Source organism: Rhinoraja longicauda, chromosome 16 (assembly GCF_053455715.1).
Source record: "Rhinoraja longicauda isolate Sanriku21f chromosome 16, sRhiLon1.1, whole genome shotgun sequence".
In the NCBI taxonomy this organism is placed as follows: domain Eukaryota; kingdom Metazoa; phylum Chordata; class Chondrichthyes; order Rajiformes; family Arhynchobatidae; genus Rhinoraja; species Rhinoraja longicauda.
The window spans coordinates 21,630,411-21,655,843 of record NC_135968.1 but is presented as its reverse complement, the minus strand read 5'-3'; the positions used below and the strand labels follow the sequence as shown (position 1 = coordinate 21,655,843).

General features: G+C 46.4%; 1 protein-coding gene across 1 annotated transcript in view; it reads right to left on the bottom strand.

Annotated features, from left to right (window-relative positions):
• Positions 1–25,433, bottom strand: part of LOC144600829 (VPS10 domain-containing receptor SorCS1-like) — a 410,789-nt gene that overhangs the window by 142,175 nt on the left and 243,181 nt on the right. Inside the window, 4 exon segments of the mRNA XM_078412718.1 lie at positions 426–515; positions 11,082–11,200; positions 17,479–17,511; positions 17,514–17,542. Coding sequence (XP_078268844.1) covers positions 426–515; positions 11,082–11,200; positions 17,479–17,511; positions 17,514–17,542 — 271 coding nt within the window.

Sequence of the window (25,433 nt, the reverse complement as noted above, 5' to 3'; positions counted from 1 at the left end):
TAGCATACGGAGATCGCTGGTGGGCATGGACTCGGTGAGCCAAAGGGCCTGTTTCCCCGCTGTATCGCTAAACTAAAACAAGACTGTCCATGCCTGGGGTATTTTGTTGGATCTCCATCGATGATTGCTATTTCATTCATAAAATCACTTCCAACAAGGTAAGCGAGGAGAATGAGGAGTAAATTGACCATTGGCCAATGAGAAAGTCATTATCCCCCTAGTGTTAACAGTTAAGGAATGTTAAACTCAACAAATTATATTGATACTTTGAAGGTAAAAGCCAATTCTAAGCCCTGACCAAACCATTCAGGCATAATTTGCATGAAGCAAGGCATAAAAAGACTTAACCATAAAACATGGGTGAAGATGCCTAAGGAAGGGTGCTACCTGAATTCTAAAGAGTGCTGACACTGCAGACTTTTTACCTTTGGCAATGAATATTTGGGAAGCTTCATCTCTGCAAAGCCCTCTCTCCGATATGACACGTAATAGGTTACCCGTCCACCGGATGTCACCTTGGGAGTGAATCAGAAAATAGCAGGAATTAGTCACGGGCTGTAAAAAGACAACACTGCACATAAAATCAAGTCTGGCATGTTTGACGTGCTCTCTGCTAATAAGGAGGACAAAATGGCCTCAATAACACGGTCTAACATTGGAATCATTTTAAGCAGGTTAACGTCGTCAGAAATAGTTTGCTACCATCGCACAGGCTCTGCCTTTCCATTTGTTTGATAATACTCTATCATCATTTCTGCTGCAGTAGAAGAGTCGGCACTCTTCTTGTGTGAAGCTGTGCGATGAAGGGCGGCACGGTGGAGCAGCAGTAGAGTTGCTGCCTCATAGCGCTAGAGACCCGGGTTCAACCCTGACCTCTGGTGGCTGACTGTGTGTGGAGTTTGCACGTTCTCCCGGTGGTAGCATGGGTTTTCTTCGGGTGCTCCAGTTTCCTTCTACATCCCAATACGTGCGGGTTTGTAGGTTCATTGGCCCTCTGTAAATTGCTTCTAGTGTGTGGGGAGTGGATGCAAAAGTGGGATAACATAGAACTAGTGTGAAAGGGTGATCGATGGTTGGCATGGACTTGGTGGGTGGAAGAGGCTGTATCTCTAAACTAAACTAAACTAAACTAAACCGTTACTTTTGCTTTACTCTGAATCTATTTTCTGCAGCCTTCCAAAGAACTGTAGACTTTAAAGATACAGATCGGGAACGTGCCCTTTGACCCACTGAGTCCATGCCAACCATCGATCACGCGTACACTGGCACTATCCTACACACGAGTGACACTTTACAATTTACAGAAGCAAATTAATCTCCAATCCTGTACATCCTTGAAGCATGGGAGGAAACCGGAGCACCCGGATGAAACCCACGTGGTCACGGGGAGAACGTGAAAAATCTCTGCACCGATAGCACCCGTAGTCAGGATCGAACCCGGGTCTCTGGCGCTGCAAGGCAGCAACGCCACTGTGCCGCCCTTTGCCACAACCCTGTGCGGGAAGTGTGAGAGGGGGTGGATCAAGGTCTGATTTGTGCCGCTCTCTGATTACCCGTGCCTCGCGATGTGGCATAACGTTGCCTCTCCTCACCGGCGCCCTCTGCTCCTTCAGCACTTCCTCACTTTCAACGTGACAGGCGGGGAATTAATTTAGTTCACTCGTCAATTCAGTAAGCAAGGAAATAGATCTCTCGCTTTACTGCAATTAACCTGTATTTCTCAGTCACTCGCCAATCACGACAGAACTACAGTTCCTGCTGTAATCAGCATGGGTTTATTAGAACCTTTGAATAATCATCGAAGGAACCTGTTTAATAATCAACAACATGAATATCTTTCATTTGTTCAAAAAGTTTCTCTTCGCATATGCTTTTTTTTCCACTTGGCACACCCAAGGTTCAATTGCTTGATTCAAATGGTATTAGGAAGAGACAAGACTGTGGTGCTGGTGTATAATATCGCTGGTTGATGGCAATGGGCAGAACGCCATTTAACCCTGCAATGGTTCAATGGTTCAATAATTCCTTTATTATCAGGTGTACCAAAGTATAGATAAATTCCTTATTATTGCCCTACGTAAGTGCAATAAGTACATAACACATGCAAACAGCCCACTGAGTCTATTTGCAAGAGTCGCCAGGTTTTGGCGGCATTTCACAGTCCCAAAAAGGCCCATTGCAGCCACCGCCTCCATCCGATTGTCCCTCTCGTTTCTATCGGCCATCTTCAGCGTTCGTGCCCCGGGGTCACCTCCCGCAGCCAACCTTGAGGACGCGGAAAGTAAGACCCCCGGTTCTTCCTACCGTCCTTTGTCCTGTGTTTGTCGTCATCGGCGACTCCCCCCGTCTCCTCACCGGTTCCCAGTCATTGTGGGGTGAGGAAGGTGGTTTCCCTCTCCCGGTTCCGCGGTGGGCAAGCCAGGCCAGGGCTCGCTGGGACCTTCTGCCATGCGCGCCTCACTGGCTCAATGTCTTGGCCTGTCCTTGCTGTTCAATCATTTTGCTTGCTATAAGACAACTAGAGAGCAGTCCTGACCAACCATCTACCTCGTTGGAGATCCTCAGTTTATCTCTAATTGTTCTTTACTGGACTTTATCTTGCACTAAACGTTGTTCCCTTTATCGTGTATCTGTACACTGTGGACGGCTCGATTGTAATCATGTGTTGTCTTTCCACTGACTAGTTAGTACGCTACAATGGCTTTTCACTGTACCTCGGTACATGTGACAATAAACGGAACTAAACTGAACTAAAAAAAGCCTCTTCTCCCCCCAAATGTCCATTCATACCACCCTCCCCAACACCGCCCTCCATCACCATTGAGGGCACTTTACAGTTAAGTTACCAGTGTGCCTTTCGGGGTATGGAAGGAAATCAGAGCACTCAGGATAATCCCCACAGGCAGAAGGAGAATGTGAAAACTTCACACATAAAGCAGCACCTGAGATCAGCATCGAACAAACGTCACTGGAACCGTGTGGAACAGCATCGATACTGTGCCAATTCGCAGGTCAGGACTGACAGCCTGCGAATGGCCAGAAATGCCCAGCATTCACAATGAGGCAGAGCAGTTGCCCAATGTCACGACCGTGGGTACAAGATCATCCTTGGGTCAATTCAGGAGCACTGAAATGTGTCTGAGAATGGAAAGAAATATGACTTTCTTTTGCTCTGGTCAGACATGTGTTGGAAAGGATGAAACACCGTTAAAAATCAGACAGAAATGAAGAAGATACTGCTTGTTCCAGGATGAATGACAGGTAAAATGCATCATCATTTGGTCACTTGCCCTCAAGTGCTTCACACCATCTCTTGGCTACACGGTTTGGTGTCAACATCTGTGCATAATTCTTCGTTGATTTAAGAACATGATGTGCTTCTTTAGACTTTATAGGCACAGCGCAGAAATAGGCCCTTCGGCCCACTGAGTCCGCGCCGACCAGCGATCACCCCATACACTAACCTACACACACTAGGGACAATTTTTACAACTTACCGAAACCATTTAACTCACAAACCTGTACGTATTTGGGGTATGGAAGGAAACCAGAGCACCCGGAGGAAACCCATGCAGCCACGAGGAGAACGTACAAACTCTGTACAGACAGAACTCGTAGTCAGGACAGAACTCGGTTCTCCACGCTTCAAGGCAGCAACTCTACCGCTGCGCCACTATGCCGCCCATTGATATTAAAAATGAAGCTCCCACCTAAATTGAGGTCTCCTCCAAACTGGCACAGGGTTGGCATTGGAGATGTGATAGTGGCATTTAAGAGGCTTTTAGATAGCATATGCTGGATATGCAGGAAATGGAAGGATATGGATCATGTGCAGGCAGATGAGATTAGTTGAACTTGGTATGTTCGGCTCAGACATTGTGGACCAAAGGGACTGTTCTTGTGCTGTCCTGTTCTACGTTCTCCATTGATAGAAGATCGCCATATGTCTACACAGAGATTTATTTGCTACTTGTGGCCAATGCAGATAAAAGTTAATGTGGTGGCAACAACATCTAGCACAAAAAATGCAAAAAGGATTTATCTTTCTTGGATTGGAGGTCATAACATGCTGTTGTAAAATCCCTGAAGGAAAATGAGCTGTAAAAATAAGCTATTCTATTAATATTTCCACACGTGGAAGAAACAGTCTCTCAAACATATTTTCTAGTTGGATCTTTTTTTTAAAGTGATGATAGCAATGGATTTATTTTCTCCAAGTGAATGGCCGAGGGTTTTGGATCTAACAGAGAATAAATAAAGGACGAGATTTTCCAGTGAATTGTCAACAGTTCCACATGTAAATGCCAATATATTCCCAGCTAACTAACAGGAAGTTTGGAACACCAGCACAGGGAACGGTCGAACGGAAGAATCCCCAAATTCCCAAGAAGATGAGTTGGCACGGTGGCGCAGCGGTAGAGTTGCTGCCTTACAGCGCCAGAGACTTATGTTCGATCCTGACTACGGGTGCTATCTGTACAGAGTTTGCACATTCTCCCTGTGACCACATGGATTTCCTCCAGGCTCTCCGGTTTCCACCCACATTCCAAAGACGTGCAGGTTTGTAGGTTAATTGGCTTCCACAAATTGTCCCTAGTAACCAATGTATGGGGACTGTTGATCGGCGCCGTCTTGATGGGCCGAAGGGCCTGTTTCCATGCTGTATCTCTAAAAAATAATAACACAGACAAAGAAGTGTAATCACACTCCAGCTGGTTCCCATAAACTCATTTGACTCGGCCTCACCCTGTCACTCATATTCCCGTTATCCTATCCATTCCTCCCACCACCTTCTTGGAAACTTGAAAACACTTTCATTTTTTCTCTTGTGCATCTAAGACTAGAGGTCGTCTACCTGAAATGCTATCTCTATTGTTCTTTCCACAGATGCCGTTGACCTGTTGAGTGTTTCCAACATTTTCTGTTTTTATTTCAGATTTCCGGCATCTGCAGGTTTTTTTGATTCCCTACGGCAATCCATTGAGTAGCTGTAGCCCTGAACAGTGGTCGGTGCACACTCACTGCTAGTGTAACAAGCACTTTCTCAACTTAATACCTTCAATGAGCGCTGTATCTCTCGACTCAATCCATTTAACAAGCAGGCTGGGACTTTATTCCTTGGAGTGCAGAATCTAAGGAGTGATCTTGTAGTGGTGTACAAGATTATGGGAGGAATAGAGCAGGTAAATGCACAGAGTCTTTTGCCCAGACTAGGGGAATCAAGAACCAGAGGAAATAGATTCAAGGTAAGGAGGGAAAGATTTATTGGGAACCTGAGAGGTAATTTTTTTGTACAAGGGGTGGTGGGTAAATGGAGCGAGCTGCCAGGGGAGGTAGTTGAGGCAGATACTATCATAATGTTTGGGATACATTGGGACAGGCACATGGATGGGATGGATTTGGAGGGATATGGGCTAAACGCGGGCAGGTGGAACTAGTATAGATGGGGCATGTTGGTCGGTGTGGGTGAGATGGGCTGAAGGGCCTGTTCCCACACTGTATGACTGTGACACCTTATCTCTCAACTTAATACATTCAATGTTGAAGTTTATTGAACAAAGAAATAAAAGCTATAACAGGTTAGAACTCACACTCAAGATGTAAACAAATGCACCCTGTTTATTTTCTAATGGAAAAAAGAAATTCTCAACAAAATTTTATCAACGTAAATCCTGTAACTGTTGCCTAGAGTTTCTCTTCAAACCAGTTTGGACAACAATTATATCTAAACTGTTGAAGGTTAAAGAAATGTGCGCAGGGTGAATGGATCGCTGGCGCAAGCTCAGACTGCAATAATCTGTGTTCACCAAGAGGCCATGTCTCTGGACAACAATATTGGCTTTAAATCTCTCCGAGGCTTGATGAGCATGGTTGCCACAAGACAGCAAACATCATCCCCTCCAGCTCTCCTCGTGGTGTCGACCAATATAGACGAGTGCCTCAGGAAACCTGGAGCATTTTTAGGTAATTATTTTGAGTCAAGTCAATACTTCTCATTTACCCTAAAGCTGTTAACTTTGAGAGACCCGTGTTCAGCCCCATCAATGTAGATTCTTATGCGGTCTCGACCCAAAACGTCACCCATTCCTTCTCTCCAGAGATGCTGCCTGTCCCGCTGAGTTACTCCAGCTCTTTGTGTCTATCTTCGGTTTAAACCAGCATCTGCAGCTCCTTCCTACACAATTTCTGTTTAGTTTAATTTAGTTTAGAGATTGGAGACGTTCGAGCCTTCGAACTATCACATACCTCCAGATTCGGGGACAGTTTCTTCCCAGCTGTAATCAGGCAACTGAACGGTCCTCTCGCCAACTGGAAAGCGGTCCTGACCTCCCATCTACCTCCTGACCTCCCATCTACCTCATTGGAGACCTTCAAGCTATCTTTAATCGGACTTCATTGGTTTTATCTTGCACTTATCTTGCACTTTATCTTACATCCTTTATCCTGTATCTGCACACTGTTTGGTTTCATTGTAAACATGTAGCCTATTCATTGACTGGATATCATGCAACAATAAGCCTTTCACTGCACCTCGGTACATGTGACAATAATATATTAAACTAAACTAAGACACAGCATGGAAACTGGCCCTTCAGCCCACCATCCACTGAGCAGCAATCACCCATATACTAGTTCTATCCTACACAATTTACAGAAGCCAATTAACCTAAAAAAACGCGCAGGTCTTTGGAGTGTGGGAACACCAGGGTAAAAACCCACGCGGTCACAGGGAGAACATGCAAACTCCGCACAGACAGCACCCATAGTCAGGATCAAACCCGTGTCTTTGGCGCTGTAAAGCAGCAGCTTCACTTCTGAGTCACTGCTTCGTTACATTTTCTGTGGCTCCATAGATAACTAAATCGCATTCGGTTTCATGGTTTGGGTAATCGTGATTAGTAGCATCCAGCCAAAAATGCATAATATTATCTGCTAATGGCGCCACAGATTTATTGTCTTAATCATTGCTCTTGGGAACTAAGCGAGCTCTGATATGAATGATTCTTAGGGGCTTCCGAACAGTCCTTCCATAAGCCAGGGTGGAGTTTGACTCTCCCCCCCCCTCTTTGCGGACATTTGGTTTTGTCTCTGGATCTCTTGTGCTACGATGCTGAGCTCAGCACCCATAAATTCATAAGTCATAGGAGCAGAATTAGGCCATTTGGCCCATCAGTCTACTTCGCCATTCACTCATGGCTGATCTATCTTTCCCTCTAACCCCATTCTCCGGCCTTCTCCCCTTAACCTTTGACACCCGCACTAATCAAGAATGTTTAGCTTGATCAATAATCTGTAATTCTCCGATTTAAAAATACCCAATGACTTGGCCTCCATAGCTGTCGGTGGCAATGAATTCCACGGATTAACCCCCCTCTGGCTAATGAAATTCCTCCTCATATCCTGTATCTTACTCTGTACTTCTTCCCTTCACTTTACCTGGTGTACAGAGGTTGTACAAGGGCATAGTTTTAAGGTGAAGGGGGCAAGATTTTATAGGAATCTGAGGGGTGACATTTTGGGTGTATGGAACGAGCTGCCGGAGGATGTAGTTGAGGCAAGGATTATCAGCGTTAAAGAGGCAATTAGACAGGTACATGGATAGGACAGATTTAGAGGGATATGGGTAAAGCGCAGGCACGGCAGCGGCTGACTAGCAGTCTGTCCGTCTTTTTTTTGTTGAGTGTCGGTGTTGGGATGATTTTTATATATATATATATATATTTTTTGGTTGTGTATGTGTGGGAGGGGGTGGTGGTGTGTGGGGGGTGGGTGTGGGTGTGGGGAACTTTTCTCTTCCTCACGGCGCGGGGTGCGGCTCGGCTGCGGGGCCTAACATCCCCCGGTGCGGCTCGGCCGCTGGACTTTACATCCCGGTGCGGCTTGGCCGCTGGACTTACATCGCCCGGTGCAGCTCGGCTGCGGGGCTTAACACCGCCCGGTGCAGCTCGGCTGCGTGGCTTAACACCGCCCGGTGCAGCTCGGCTGCTGGGCTTAACACCGCCCGGTGCAGCTCGGCTGCTGGGCTTAACACCGCCCGGTGCAACTCGGCTGCGGGACTTAACACCGCCCGGTGCGGCTCGGCTGCGGGACTTAACACCGCCCGGTGCTGCTCGGCTGCGGGACTTAACACCGCCCGGTGCGGCTCGGCTGCGGGACTTTTCACCGCTGGTGCGGCTCGGCCGCGGGACTTAGCTGCGCAAGGCTTGGTCGCGGGCCTTTCATCGCCCGGTTCGGCCGCGAGACGTTTCAGCGCCCGGTGCGGGGACTGTGCGGGTCGGTCGGGGACGAGCTGTCTGTCCGTGGGCGTGGGGAAGAGAGGGGAAGTTTTGTTGCCTCCATCACAGTGAGGGGGTGTTTGGAGTCACTGTGATGGACGTTTGTGTTGGGGCTATGTGTCTTGTGTTCTTTTTTTTTTTTTTCTATGACTGCTATGTAGTTTCGTTCGGTACTTCGGTACCGAACGACAAATAAAGCTCTGTTATACCTGTTATACCTGTTATACATGTTGATCGGTGTGGACAAGTTGGGCTGAAGGGCCTGTTGCCACACTGTGTGACACTGTGACATAAGTTTGGTTTCACTGTATATATGTGATTTGATCAGAAACCATGCAAAACAAAGTTTTCCCTGTACCTCGGTACACGTGACAATAATAAACCTAAACCTAGACCCTAAAGAGTTACATGTTCTCTGGTGGAAACCAGCAGGTTGCCACTGCTTTCTTCCATCTGCATTCACTATTCTTTATTTTCCTCTTAAAGTCTCCGGGAACGGGATACTTTTCTAATCAGAGTAAACTGGACCAATATAAAGACATACAGGACAATTCTCCACTTGCTGGAAACAAGGATCAAAATCAATGCCAAATAGAGATTGGGTGAGATAGAAGATAAATTGGTGAGATTGATTTTTCTTGAAACAATTTAGATCTCCTGAAAGGCTGTGCAACCAAAAATGTGTTCTGGCTCCAGATGTGAAAGACAATTGATTGAATTGAGGTTTGTACTCAATAAGACTTTCCTTGCTCTCAATTTCAATGAACTCACAGACTATGTCTCTGAAAACTTTGCACATGATGTCTTTCCATTTTTCAACAAATTAGGCAATGTTTTAGTATTCGTTCACATGCAATGTTACATTAAATCGCTGGAACTGACTACATAAACGGAGGTGTAGGAAAATAACTGCAGATGCTGGTATAAATCGAAGGTATCACAAAATGCTGGAGTTACTCAGCGGGTCAGGCAGCATCTCAGGAGAGAAGGAATGGGTGACGTTTCGGGACGAGACCCGAAAGGATATAGGTGGAGACAGGAAAGTGGGAGAACTGGGAAGGGGCGGGGGGGGGGGGGGGGGGGGGGGGGGGGGGGGGGGGGGGGGGGGGAGGGGAAGAGAGGCACAGAGGAGCTATCTAAAGTTAGAGAAGTCAATGTTCATACCGCTGGGCTATAAGCTGCCCAAGCGAAATATGAGGTGCTGTTCCTCCAATTTGTGGTGGGCCTCACTATGACACTGGAGGAGGCCCATGACAGAAAGGTCAGACTGGGAGTGGGAGGGGGAGTTGAAGTGCCCAGCTACTGGGAGATCAGGTTGGTTAAGGCGGACTGAGCGAAGGGGTTGAGCGAAACGATCGCCGAGCCTGCGTTTGGTCTCGCCGATGTAGAGAAGTTGGCATCTGGAACAGCGGATACAATAAATGAGGTTGGAGGAGGCACAGGTGAACATCTGCCTCACCTGGAAAGACTGTTTGGGTCCTTGGATGGAGTCGAGGGGGGAGGTAAAGGGACAGGTGTTGCATCTCCTGCGGTTGCAGGGGAAAGTGCCTGGGGAAGGGGTGGTTTGGGTAGGAAGGGATGAGTGGACCAGGGAGTTACGGAGGGAACGGTCTCTGCGGAAAGCAGAAAAGGGAGGAGATGGGAAAATGTGGGCAGTGATAAATTGAGGTTATCAAATACAGGGGACATGCGTACAGAATATGCAGAAGGTTCAAACCAGTCAATTGATTCACAATGTTATTGTTTAGGGTCTTTACAAGCTTAAAATAAGGCAGTAAATATTTTCAATGATGCCGATCAATAGATCATAGGATGGCTGCATTTCTGACAGAAGCAATAAGTCTTGCGGTACAGTGGTAGAGTTGCTGCCTTAGAGCGCCAGTCACCCGGGTTCGATCCCAACTACAGGTACTGTCTGTATGGAGTTTGTATATTCTCCCGTGACATGTGCAGGTTTTTTACGGGAGTTCCCGTTAACTTCAACACTCCGAAGATGTTTATAGGCTAATTGGCTTGGTAAAAATTGTAAATTGTCCCTAGTGTGTGTAGGATAATGTTAGTGTGCAGAGACCACTGGTCGGTGCGAACTCATTGGGCCGAAGGGCCTGTTTCCGTTCTGTATCTCCAAACTAAACAAAACTGTGACAAAAGCAATCTGGGCAAGCCCATTCACCAGCTCTTCCCCGTGGCTTTGCAATACGTTTCTGCCGTGGTGTCTATCCAATTCCCTTTTGAAAGCAGTGCTTGAATTTGCTTTTCCCACTCTGTGACCCTAATGCTTCCCAACTCGTTTAGTTCCTCCGGCATTTTGTGTTGTGTTTTGCTCAAGATTCAACATCTGAACGTTCTTGTGCGTCCACCTATCACTCCCCGCTTTGTGCCACAATGCGTGCCTTCAGCCTTTGCCAGCTTTGCCAGCTTCCCCTCCTTTACTCAATCAGCCTGAAGAAGGATCCTGACCCAAAATGTCAACTGTCCATTTCCCTCCACAGATGCTGCCTGACCTGCTGAGTTCCACCAGCAGTTCTTTTCTGCTTTGCTGAAGATTCCAGCATCTGCAATCTCCTTGTGTCTCCATGTTCCTTAATCTGCTTAGCCCTGATCATTGTGAATGGCTTAAGCGACCAAAATTGTTTATCCCTGGTCTGAATTTTCTTATGTTCCTAATCTGTGGAATTCTTTAAATAATGGAAAGTCTTCAGTGCTACACGAACAAACGTTAACGACACTACGTTGAAACCCTGTTTCAAAGCTTGATTCAATCGATGCTGATGGAACAAACAAAGTAGATAGTGACCATTTTACCTGTGCAAAGACATAGTCATCTTGAACCACCAATGAATTGTGGTCTATATAACCTGGGAACAGCTTGCTGCTTGCTGCTTCTGAACAGTTCTGAATCCGACAGGTGATATATTCAGCATCTGTGACAAGAAAGTAAAAGTAGAGGATTTTTAGGAAAGAAACAAGACCATCTTAGGAACAGTGCAACATTATGCTGTCATTTAAGTAATTTCATCAAAGAACCACAATATTGTTTATACATTCTCCCCGTGGCCATGTGGGCTATCCCCAGGTGCTACGGTTTCCTCCCACACTGCACCAGGGGTTATCGGGAGAAGGCAGGAGAATGGGGTGAGGAAGGAGAGATGGATCAGCCATGATTGAACGGCAGAGGAGACTTGATGGGCTGAATGGCTTCATTCTGCTCCTCTCACTTATGGCCTTATGAACCTCTGCAGAGATTTACAGGCTTACTGGTTAATTTGGCTTCAGTAAAAATTGTATGTGTCCCTAGTGTGTGGGATAGTGCTAGTGTACAGGGATTGCTGGTCAGCGAGGACTCAGTAGGCTGAAGGGCCTGTTTCTATGCTGTATCTCTAAACTAAACTAAACTACAGTAAACTCAACCTTCATCATGCTTTGTGAGAATATGCATATTTTTGGTGGTTTCTTATCCAGACCTCTGTGACGCATGCCCCAACGTGAACGGGCTCATCTTGTCTTCACTGGCCCATATTGATGCTTCCTTGGCTGGGAACTCCAGCTTCCACTTTATAAAAATATTAAAGAGATTCAGGAGGAATTGCCTGAAATCTTTATGAGGAAAATACCAGACCATTGAGGTGATACAGTACCTCTCAGAGAAGACTGAACAGAACAGATCTCTCTAAATAAATAAAGCCTTTGAAATGGTACCATTTTTGGCAGAGAACATGTTTTCACTTGAGGGGCTATAAATATTAAATAGTCAATGAGAATCAATTGGGGAAGTCAATTGGAATCTCTTCATCTAATAAGTGGTGAGAGTTTAGAGCTTGCCAACTTCCAAAACAACTGACTTGTTTGACTTGTTTGACATTTGACTTGTTCCAAAACAAATAAGTTGGAGTGGAGTAATCATATGAGGACGCAAGAAACCGCAAATGCTGGTTTACAAACAAAAAGACACAAATCGCTGGAGTTACTCAGCAGGTCAGACAGCATCTCTGGAGAACATGGATAGGTGACTTTTTCTGGTTGGCATCCTTCTTCAAAACTTTGAGAGGCACAAATTCATAGATTCACCTCATTGAAGCAAACGTAGCATCATCTTTGAACCACTCTGAATTCTACAGGTTGAATCGTATAGTCATTGAGTCGTATAGTCAAACAGAACAGAAAGAGGCCCTTTGGCCCAACTCGTTCTTGCCAACCACCAAGCCCCATCTAAGTTAGTCCCATTTGCCCTCATTTGGTTCATATCCCTCGAAACCTTAGAAACAAGGAATTGCAGATGATAATTTACAAAATAAAAGACAAAAAGTGCTGGAATAACTCAGCGGTTCAGGCAGCATCACTGGAGAACATGGATTGGTGGGGGCGGCTCAGCGGATCAGCAGTAGAGTTGCTGCCTTACAGCAGAAGAGACCTGGGTTTGATCCTGACTACGAACACTGTCTGTTCGGAATTTGTACCTTCTCAACATGACCACATGGGTACTCTGGTTTCCTCCCACATTCCGAAGATGTACAGGTTTGTAGGCTAATTGACTTTGGTAAAAATTGTAAATTGTCCCTCGTGTGTAGGATAGTGCTAATGTACGGGCATCGCTAGTCGGCAATGGGTGGGCCGAAGGGCCTGTTTCCGCGCTGTATCTCTAAACTAAACTCAGATGATGTTTTGAGTCAGGACATTTCGTCACACCATCTGAAGAAGGTCCCGACCCAAAATGTCACCCATCCATGTTCTCCAGGGATGCTGCCCAACCCGCTAAGTTACTCCAGCATTTTGTGTCTTTATTTTTCCCCTCTTAACCTTTCCTACCCATGCACCTGTCCAAGTGCCTTTTAAATGTTCATTGTCCGTGCTTCAACTACCTCCTCTGGCAGTTCATTCCATATACCCACCACCCTCTGAGTGGAAATGTTGCCCCTCAGGTTCCTATTATGAAACCTTCCCCTCTCACCTTAAACCCTATGTCCTCTGGTTCTTGAATCCCCTACTCTGGGTAAAAGATGCTGCACATTCACCCGAGCAATTCCTCTCATTTGTGAGAATTGACCAGTTTTGTCAATCGTGTAGAATAAGAGAGGGGAGGGAAGAGCCAGGAGGCTCCACTGATCCGTGTTGCGTCTGTACATTCTGTGTAATGGGGCATTTAAACTTTAACAATGGAATCCTTATGGATCTGATTTTGAGCAAATTGGCCTTGTCGCAGATCATGCGCTGAAAGCTTCTCATCAGCGTGAAGCAGTTATCAAATCAAATTGGTCATTGAGGGAGATTGGGAGCCGTTGCATAATCGTCCGACGGTCTCCAGCGACATTGTACAGATTAATGATGAAGTCCTACCCAGAATCTCAAAATAAACGAGGGGAACGATTGGAAGGCATGAGATGACTTAAATTGGGAAGAAATACTCGAGTGACTCAATTTACTTTGACTGAAGCAGGGTGGGAGTGAGACCTTTAGAATAATGACAGAGATATAAATTAGCGGTGTGAAGGGCCGCTTTATGAAGTGTTAGGCTGAAGAAGGGTACCCATCTGAAACACCGTCTGTCCATTTCCTTTCACAAATGCTGCGCTGAAGATCCTCCAGCAATTTTTTTTTTTTTTTTGCTTGACATAAAGTAGCAAGCCATTTACCATGGGCAAGGAGCCTTGGGTTAGAGGCCGTGACAAGAATGTTTTCACACCTCAATAAGGCTTTAGATCAGAAAATCCTTCCCCCACAAGATGGTGGCCGCGTAGAACAGAGTTTCCGAACCAGACCAATATAGGTAGGAAAGATATCAATTCATTTAAAATCTCCAATTAACAGATCATGTTAATCTGTTAACCTAAGGTTGTAAGGGATATGGAAAAAAGGTTGTGTATTTATGGCACAGCTTACAACCCAGCAGCATGAATATTGAGTTCTCTAACTTCAAGTAACCCTTGAATTCCCTCTCTCTCTCCGTCCCTCCCCCACCCAAGTCATCGTATTAATTTCACTGTCGATCTGCTTAGTTTTACTGTTCGTATCCACTCGTTATCATCTTCTCCACAACCAACAATGAGCCATTGTGGGCTCCACCTTTCCTTGATCATCGTTGCTGGCTTTGATTTATCCTTTTGCATACCTTTCATTCGTTTGTTCTTTGTACCTGTTCATATCTCTCGTTTCCCTCACTCCTGACTCTCAATCTGAAGAAGAGTCTCAATCCAAAATGTCACCTATCCATGCTCTTCAGAGATGCTGCCTGACCTGTTGAGTTACTCCAGCTTTTTGTGTCTATCTTTTGTGTCTTTATATAGTTAGGCTGCAGATCAGCCCTGATCTGATGGAAGAAACAGCTTGAGGGGACAATTGGCTCCATTCCTTTCCTATGAAGAGAAGGCAATTGTTGACTGACTTCTATTAAAGGTAAATACATGGACCTTCATTGAGAAAAAGCACTGGGACTTTAGACTTTTTAGACTTTAGAGATACAGTGCAGAAACAGGCCCTTCAGCCCAGTGAATCCACATCGACCATCGGTCACCCACTACACTAGCACTATCCTACACACTAGGGACAATTTACAATTTACAGAAGCCAATTAAACGACAAACCTGTATGTCTTTGGCGTGTAGGAGGAAACCAGAGCACCCGGAGGAAACCCACGTGGTCATATGAAGAACATACAAACTCCTACAGACAGCACCTGTAGTCAGGATGAAACCCGGGTCTCTGGCGCTTTAGGCAGCAACTCTACCGTTGTGCCACTGAGCCACCCCTGAGACAGTAAAGGGCCTGTTCCACTTAGGAGATTTTTAGGCGACTGCTGGCGACTGTCATAGTCGTAGCAGGTCGCTGAAGAACCGACGACTGGACCCCCCCCACGACAATGACTACGACAAGCTACAACAACCCACCACCTATTCGACGTCAAACTACTGACAACCGGCGACCCAATCGTCGCGAGTAGAACGTTCACCTACGACTGCACCTACGACTACACAGGCGACAACCTACGACAACCGAAGTCAACCTACGTCCACCCGCGACAAGCTACGACAAGCTACTACCATGTCGGCGACAAGTACGACAAGCTACTAACCCGTCAGCGACAACTGAAGACAATCCACGTCACTTTCGCCTCCGGTTTTGACGCCAGTACCTGTCGCCGGTTGACGTAGGTGGTTGCCAATGGAATTCAACGACGTCAGTACCGACGACAATAGACAATAGACAATAGGTGCAGGAGTAGGCCATTCGGCCCTTCGAGCCAGCACCGCCATTCAATATGATCATGGCCGATCATTCTCAATCAGTACCCCGTTCCTGCCTTCCTCCCATACCCCCTGACTCCGCTATCCTTAAGAGCTCTATCTAGCTCTCTCTTGAATGCATTCAGAGAATTGGCCTCCACTGCCTTCCTAGGGGAGAACGTACAAACTTAGGTCACCTGGCGCCAATCTGGCAACAACCTACAACAGCACCTACATCAGGATACGTCAAACTACGCTCATTGGCGTCAAACCCACTGTTGCCAAAAAACTTTCAACATTCTGAAAATCCAGCGGCGACCAGAAAGACGCTACGACACTTTGGAGACGACTCAGGAACATACAGGCGACACCCCGGCCACCATGTGGCGACAGCCTGGTCGCCTTTAGTCACCTCAAAAATCGCTTAAGTGGGACAGGCCCTGAAGAAAGGCACTGGAATTTCTGGCATGGAAAGAACTTAATATTCATTAAGTTTAAAGGATTAGCTGGCAGCTTTTCATTGAGTTCATCATAAAGCACTCAAACACAGACTATGGTTGTGGGTGGCTTAATGGCTGAAGAGTTTATTCCTACATGAGAGATTCCCATGAGTCATTGATTCTGGCTCAAAAGCAATATATTCTTTGTAGATTAAAAAAAGGTGCTGGTATGCATACCATTCTTTGCTGTTGGTGTCCGTGGCTGATGGTCATCTTACAGGTCTTTTGAGTTGTTTAAAGGCCTGACCGCCTAATTTAGTTAATAGATTTATTTTTTAAACTTCAATCATACTTCTATAATATAAAAAATTCTAAAAATGTAAAAAAATCTAGATTTGAATGTGCAATATGCTGCACGGCACAGTCACAATACAACCGTAAAGCTGCTGCCTTACAGCGCCGGAGACCCGGGTTCGATCCTGACTACAGGTGCTGTCTGTACGGAGTTTGTACGTTCTCCCCGTGACCGCGTGGGTTTTCTCTGAGATCGTCGGTTTCCTCCCACACTCCAAAGACGTCAGGTGTGTAGGTTAATTGGCTTGGAATAAATGTAAATTGTCCCTAGTGTGTGTGTGTGGGATAGTGTTAATGTGTGGGGATTGGTGGTCTGTGCTGACTTGGTGGGTCGAAGGGCCTGTTTCTATCTGAATGGTGGCCGATTAGGAAAAGGGGTGATGCAACGAGACCTGGGTGTCGTGGTACACCAGTCATTGAAAGTAGGCATGCAGGTGCAGCAGGCAGTGAAGAAAGCGAATGGTATGTTAGCATTCATAGCAAAAGGATTTGAGTATAGGAGCAGGGAGGTTCTACTGCAGTTGTACAGGACATTGGTGAGACCACACCTGGAGTATTGTGTACAGTTTTGGTCTCCTAATCTGAGGAAAGACATTCTTGCCATAGAGGGAGTACAGAGAAGGTTCACCAGATTGATTCCTGGGATGGCAGGACTTTCATATGAAGAAAGACTGGATAGACTTGGCTTGTACTCGCTGGAATTTAGAAGATTGAGGGGGGATCTTATAGAAACTTACAAAACTCTTAAGGGGTTGGACAGGCTAGATGCAGGAAGATTGTTCCCGATGTTGGGGAAGTCCAGAACAAGGGGGTCACAGTTTAAGGATAAGGGGGAAGTCTTTTAGGACCGAGATGAGAATGTTTTTTTTTCACACAGAGAGTGGTGAATCTGTGGAATTCTCTGCCACAGAAGGTAGTTGAGGTCAGTTCATTGGCTATATTTAAGAGGGAGTTAGATGTGGCCCTTGTGGCTAAAGGGATCAGGGGTATGGAGAGAAGGCAGGTACAGGTTACTGAGTTGGATGATCAGCCATGATCATATTGAATGGCGGTGCAGGCTCGAAGGGCCGAATGGCCTACTCCTGCACCTACTTTCTATGTTTCCATGCTGTATCTCTAAACTAAAAACTAAAGTAAACTTTACCTGACTTGAATTATAACCAAGGATACACCTTCAGGATAAGCACTTACGTCCATCTGGAGTCCTCGCTTCAATGTGCACAGGTCTGGATCCATGTCCAAATCCTTCACAGACCTGAGGGGGGAGTGGGGGTGGGGAGAGGGAGGCGAGGGGTGGGAGAGGGAGGCGAGGGGTGGGGAGAGGGAGGCGAGGGGTGGGTAGAGGGAGGCGAGGGTGGGGAGAGGGAGGCGAGGGGTGGGGAGGGGGGAGGTGGGGGTGGGGAGAGGCGGAGGTGGGGGTGGGGAGAGGGAGGCAAGGGGTTGGGGAGAGGGAGGTGGGGGTGGGGAGAGGGAGGCGAGGGGTGGGTAGAGGGAGGCGAGGGGTGGGGAGAGGGGAGGTTGGGGGTGGGGAGAGGGAGGCGAGGGGTGGGGAGAGGGGAGGTGGGGGTGGGGAGAGGGAGGCAAGGGTGGGGAGAGGAGGGGGGGTGGGGAGGGGGAGGTGGGGTGGGGAGGGGGGAGGTGGGGGTGGGGAGGGGGAGGTGGGGGTGGGGAGGGAGGCGAGGGGTGGGGAGAGGGAGGAGAGGGGTGGGGAGGGGGGAGGTGGGGTGGGGAGAGGGAGGCGAGGGGTGGGGAGAGGGAGGCGAGGGGTGGGGAGAGGGAGGCGAGGGGTGGGGAGAGGGGAGGTGGGGGTGGAGGGGAAAAAGAAGGAAAACAACAGGTGAGATAAAGTGGGGACATCGTTGTCAAGTTATCTGACAGCTCCATTTTGTGCTCGTTGTCCCATGTGGTATCTCACAGCAGAGTCTATCATTAGCTGTTGCTCGTGCACAAGAAAGTCAATGCTTCCTGAGTTTGGTGAAGGGAATAATTTATTACAATTTCAAAAGGCAATTTGACTGTGATTTAGATCTTTATTCAGTTTTTCTTCGATTGGGAAGTGACACAAGGTAATAGGCTGAAAAAGAAATGCAGTTGCATATTTGTCGCATTCGCTGAAAGACATTAATCTCTGCTTAAACTGCAATTATTGCCATCATGGGTGACATTAAGATCAAACAATTATGAATGGAAGCAGATACCAATGCAAAGATTCATACTGATGCTTGTGATCTAAGTTAAAATGTTATGAATGCACTTGTTAGAATGGAGGGTCACCTCAAGGACTTGATGCATAACCACGAACGGTTTAGTGTAGTTTAGTTTAGTTTAGTTTAGTTTAGTTTAGTTTATTAACACGGGTACCAAGGTACAGTGAAAAGCTTTGTTGTGTGCTAACCAGTCAGCATGACCATGTTCGATTCACATGGATATTTGGAAGTCTGTGCTATGCACCTTGTGGCACAGTGGCGCAGGGGTAGAGTTGCTGCCTTACAGATATCCAGTGTTCGATCCTGCCTAAGGGGACTGTCTGTACGGAGTTTGTACGTTCTCCCGTAACCGCATGGGGTTTCTCCAGGAGCTCTGGTTTCGTCCCACACTCCGAAGACATGCAGGTTTGTAGGTTAATTTGGCTTTGTTAAAATTGTGAATTACCCCTAATGTGTAGGATTGTGCTTTTGGTGGGGATTGTTGGTCTGCGCGGACTCATTGGGCTGAAGGGTCTGTCTCTGCTCTGTATGTCTAAACTAAAACTAAACACATTATATTCCGTTTGGGTAGCTTGTAACCCAACCATACGAATAATGAATTGCCCATTTTTAGGTAACTACAAAACTCTCCCCCTCTCCCTTCTTTCCCCCACATTTCCCCCTCCCCCCACTTTCCCCTGTTCCCCACCTGTACTCAAACCTATTTCTCCCCCTCTCCTTCCACCTACATTCTTTCCTCTAACAACTTACAACTCTTTAAATCCTTTTGTCTCACACCTTCTGTCTTTTCATCTCTGGCCTTTGCCCAAAGATCTGCCTGTTGAAAGCCTCCCTCATCTGTATCAACCTGTTTCTTGCCAGGCTTTGTTCTTCCCTTCCTCTCTTCCAGCTTTCTATCGCTCTGCAGAGGCAGCACAGTGCCAAGGCGTAGAGTTGCTGCCTTACAGCGCCAGAGACCCAGGTTCGATACTGACTGCGGATGTTGTCTGTATGGAGTTTGTACGTTCTCCCTGTGACCATGTGGGTTTTCTCTGGGTGCTTCGATTTCCTCCCACATACCAAAGACATGCAGGATTGTAGGTTAATTGGCTTCTGTAAATTGTCCCTAGTGTGTAGGATAGAACTAGTGTACGGGTGATTGCTGGTTGGCATGACTTGGTGGGCAGAAGGGCTTGTTTCAATGCTGTATCTCTAAACCAAACTCTACACTCAGTCTGAAGATGGTCCAACCTGAAATGTCACAAAACTACCTCAAACACAAAGTACTGGAGTAACTGAGCAGGTCGGGCAGCATCTCTGGAAAACATGGATAGGTGACATTGGTCTTGACCCGAAATGTGACCTTGCATGATTACAATCGAGGCCGTCCACAGTGCACAGATGCATGATAAAGGGGAATAACGTGAATAATGTTGAGTGCAAGTCCAGTAAAGTCTGATCAAAGATAGTCTGAGGGTCTCCAATGAGATAGAAAGTAGCTCAGGTCCCCTCTCTAGTTGTTGGGAGGATGGTTCAGTTGCCTGATAACAGCTGGGAAGAAACTGTCCCTGAATCTGGGGTGTGCATTTTTACACTTCTGTACAATTTGCCATATGGGAGAGGGGAGAAGAGGGAATGGCTGGGGTACGACTCGTCAGTGATTATGCTGCTGGCCTAGCCGAGGCAGTGTGAAGTGCAGATGGAGTCAATGGAAGAAAGTTTGGATGGTGTGATGGTCTGGGCTGAGTCCACAATTCTCTGCCATTTCTTGCGGTCTCGGATGGAGCTGTTCCCTACAATGCAATTCATGCGATGGCTTCCTGATTGGGTGGTTCTGTACCTCAACACTATGCCTCCTCCTTGTTGAACTTCGCATGCACTTATTTAATCAAGGAGGCCCATTTTGTGGCCCACGATGTTTGTGCTGACATGATGCCAAGAAAAACTTTCTCATCTGCCTGTAGAAGATAAATAATAATAATACCATCGTCCCGGTCCTACCTCCAACTCTGGATTTACCATTATGAGAAGGACGCCACCTATGCCCGACATCACACCTCCGCTCCCCCCCCCCCCCCCCCCCCCCCCCCGAGTAGCCGCTGTTAAGTGGCCACTGTCGCTTACCCAGTGGTAGAATCTAGAGGAGTTGATGTGAAGAGAATGCAAATAAATGCAGGGTTAACGTAAATGGTTGGTTGAAGATCAGCACAGGTGGGCCAAAGGCTCATAATTTGTAGGAGCAGAATTAGGCCATTTGGCTCATCAGGTCTACTGCTCCATTCAATCATTGCTGATCTATCTTTCCCGCTCAACGCTATTCTCCTGCCTTCTCCCTATAAACCCTGACACCCGTACGAATCAAGAATCTGTCAAACCCCACCGTAAAAATATCCAGTGACTTGGCCTCCAAGGCCACCTGTGGCAATGAATTTCCCAGATTCACCTCTCACTAAAGAAATCCCTCCTCATCTCCCGTCTAAAGGGCTTGTTACCATGCGGTATCTCTCTCCATGACTACCCCTATCTTAATGATACATTTTAGAGATATTGCATTCACCGGCAGAGAAAGGGCAGACAGGAGATTTCAATCCCAGGACAAATGCCGACATCTTTTAGCTGTAGGGCGAATCTGCCTTCGTGTTTGAGGTAGGATCAAGATAAATTGCTCCCCGACAATAAATTAGTCTGGGAGCCTATTCAAATATTTAAGAATATCTCATTACCAACGAGCAATGCAGTTATTGAAGGATTGGGCACAGCAAGCTCTTCTATCATTTGGCCCAAGATCAGTACCCACGCCTAGACATACGTTTTATTTGATCAGAACATTTTGGTTTGCCAGGACTTGCAAAGAAATCTGAGAAGTATTTCTTCTCCCATGAGCTGTGGCAGGCCGGTGATTACTTCTGCTTTGGACTGCTGGCGGATGACAGGGGACTTGCATTCATACAGAGAATACATAAAGATCAGAAGGACACCAGACATCAGGGCCACGCATGTGAAGTCAGTCCAAGTCCAATTTATTTAATAATGCTGCCGGGGTCTTTTAAAACAAAAAATAATAATAATAATTTGTGGCAGTTGTATCTTGTGTGAAAAAAACCACACAGAATGCCAGCATCGAGAATCCTCGCTACCTAACTACAGATAAATGCAGAAAATAGACACAAAGTGCTGGAGTAACTCAACGGGTCCGGCAGCATCTCTGGAGAAAAATTAATTAATTTTCTCCAGACATGCTGCCTAACCCGCTGATTTACTCAGCACTCTGTGTCTATCTTTGGACTAAACCAGCATCGGCAGTTCTTTGTTTCTGCAGATAAATGCATGTCACTTGATGTCCACTCCTAGTGTTTTGATATCAAAATTTCACTGCCATTTTCGTACATATTATGTGGCTTACACTCCCCTCCACAACCCCACCTTTCCCACCTTTCCCCCCTTGCCTCCACTAAAAGTTGGCTAACCAGTTCCACAGGTCACAGTAATGTATCCCTCTTGGGAACACACCGTCCCTAGCCAACAATCAGTCTATCGGGGAACCTCCCTGCCTGAGGTAATCTGTTCCCGGCCCTGATTCGTCCTGGCTTTTTCTTACTTTCAGTTACCAACTCCCCCCCCCCCCCCCCCCCCCCCCCCCCCCCACACACACACACACGCACACCTCCTACAATCAGTCTGAAGGGTTCTGACCCGAAAAGTCACCTATCCATATAGAGATGTTGCCTGACCCACTGAGTTGCTCCAGCATTTGGTGTCTATTCATGGTTGTTTATGATGTCAGTGTTGGCCGTGGTGAGTATAAAGTTCAACAAGGTGGTGGTGCAGTAGGGATAGGGTAGTGGTGCAGATCATAGAGCAGCTGGCTCACAGCTCCAGCAGCCAGGTTCGATCCTGACTTCAGGTGATGTGCGCTCAGAATGCATACACTCTCTTGGCAAATGTGCGTTCTTCCTCTGGGTTTTCTCCCACGTCCCAAAGATTTCCAGTTGGTCGGTGATTTAGAGGTAACTGGATGGTAATGAGGTACGAATGAATATGGGAGGAGAGCCATTGAGTCATACAGCACGGAAACCGGCCCTTCCACACAATTTACCTATGCAGACCAACATACTACATCTACACTAGTCCCATCTGTTTGCGTTTGGCCCGTATCCCTCTAAACCTTTCCTATCCATGCACCTGTCCAAATTTTAGTTTAATTTAGAGATACAGTGTGGAAACAGGCCCTTCAGCCCACTAAATCTGCACTGACCATTGATCACCTAGTTCCATCCTTCACATTAGGGATTATCCTATTTTTCTATGTTTCTATGAGAGCATTACATACTTGGTGAGCTCCAACAGCGGCAGAAGGTTAAAGATTCAAGACTCTTTCCTGAGAATATATATGAATACACATTGCCATTGTCGGAAAATTACACTTTTCTAATGGGACGTGACACTCAGAGTCATACAGCATGGAAACTGGCACTTTGGCCCAACTTGCCCACTCTGACCATCATGTCCCATCTGCACTAGTCCCACCTGTCTACATTTAGCCCAAATCCCTCGAAACCTATCCTAACCACGTATCTGTCCAAATGTATTTTAAAGACTGCAATAGTACTTGCAACAACTACCTCTTCTGGCAGCTCGTTCTCTATACCTACCACAAAATGTTTCCCCTCAGGTTCCTATTAAATCTTTTTCCCCTCACCTTAAACCTATGCCCTCTAGTTCTTGATTCTTCTACTCTGGGTAACAGACTATTCTATTCCTCTCATGATCTGAAACACATCTATAAGATCACCCCCTCATCCTCCTGCGCTCCAAGGAATAAAGTCCTTCCCTGGTCAACCTCTCCCTAAAGTCCAGGCTCTCGAGTCTTGGTGATGTAAATCTTGGGATTTGGGACAATTGTGGGGCTGCTCAAGACAGGAGAGGGGAGATGGAAAAACAAGGAAGCGCAAGGACCTGCAGATACTGGTATCTTGTGTAAAACACAAATACTGCAGGAACTTGGCAGAACAGGCAGCATCTTTGGAGGACATGGAAAGGTGACCCTTCTGAGCAGGAGGACATGGATAGGTGACTCTTTTGTTCCATGCTAACCAGTCAGCAGAAAGACAATACATAATCACAATCGAGCCATCAACACTGTACAGATACATAATACAGGGAATAACGTGAATAACCGAGGGTCTCAAAAGAGGTAGATAGTAGTTCAGGACTATAGTTGTTGGTAGGATGGTTCAGTTGCCTGATAACAGCTGGGAAGAAACTGTCCCTGAATATGGAGGTGTGCGTTTTCACATTTCTGTACCTCTTGCCTGATGGGAGAGGGGAGAAGATGGAGTGGCCAGGGTGTGACGTCCTTGATTGTGTTGGTGGCCTTGCCGAGGCAGCATCAGGAGTAATATCAGATAGTTCTCAGATAGTTATTTTGCCTTTCTCGCTCTGCTACATCTGGACAAGTCCTGCATTGCTTAGACCGGACATTCCTCTATAACCAATTATTCACCAATTATTCTCTCAGAAATAAGACTGCTTTACGGCAAGGTAAATGGGTAGGAAAAGTTGAGAGGGCTATGGGCAAAATTCAGGCAAATGGGACTAGTTCAATATGGCAACTTGATCGTTATGGGCAAGGTGGGCCAAAGGGCCTGTCTCCAAGCTGCATGGCTCCATGGCGCGATGATTCTCCAAGTGCCAAAAGAGTGCCAATTAACTTAACTGCGACTGTCAAGATAAAAACAGTGAACGCTATAAATCCTTCCTGTGTTCAGTAGAGCGAGAAACAGTCAATAGTTCAGATCGTTTCAACCTTTCATCAGAAAGGCCCCTCATCAGATTGTAATGAAAGGTCGTCGAAACAGAAGCATTTACTCTGGGTACAAGCGAGTGCAGATGGTGGAATCTTGAGAAAAACACAAAATGGCGGAGGAACTCAGCGGGTCAGGCAGCATCCGTGGAGGGAATGGGCTTTTCACCGATTACTCTGTATCTCTCTCCACAGATGCCACCTGACTTGAGGATTTAAACTCATTAAGTTTAGAGATACAGCCTGAAAACAGCACCTTCAAGACCGCGCTGACCAGTGATCAACCCAACACTAGTTCAATTCTACACACTAGGGACAATTTACAGAAGCCGATTAACCTACAAACCTGCACGTCGTTGGAGTGTGGGAGGAAACCGGAGCACCTGGAAAAAACCCACGTGGTCACAGGAAGAATGTTCAAACCCTGTACAGACAACACCCGTAGTCAGGATCGAACCCGGATCATTGGCGCTATAAGGATGTATCTCTATCACTCCTGACAAATGGCGCTACAACTGTGCTGTTCATTTCTTGTTTTTATTCCTTGTTTTATTGCAGTTATCCCTGTTCATTTCTTGTTTTCATTGCAATTGTTCTTTATCCATTTGTCAGGAGTTTAATAACTTTACATCAGTCGAAGTATCCCGACCCAAAACATCACCCATCCCTGTTCTCCAGAGATGCTGCCTGATCTCAGGATCATCCAGCATCCTCCAACCTTGTGTCTCACATCAGAAGCTTCTGTTGACCATTAAGATGCTGTCCCACAGGGCTGCCTTCTCCAGAAGTGCAAACCATTTAGACCTTCCTCAGGGTCAAATCCATATTTCCCTCATAAATGCAGATTATTTTACTTTGTCTCTTCTCTTTCAAATTAAAAGCCATCCCTGTTTAATTTGTCCATTCTAAACTCTCTTTATTATTCTTCTGACCTTGACTAAAAATTATTAACACTTCACTTCAGGCACTATTTCTTATGACCCCTTAAGTAAACTGATAATGGCTTTTTAATTAAGTCTTTGTTAAACCCTTGAAGAGCCATGGATCCACAGAATATTAACAAGAAGTTACTAATTGATAATTCATTTCTTTTTAGCGCATTTGTTTAATTACCTTACATTTTTGCAGGAGATAAAGTTTCACAGCTGTACCCCTGA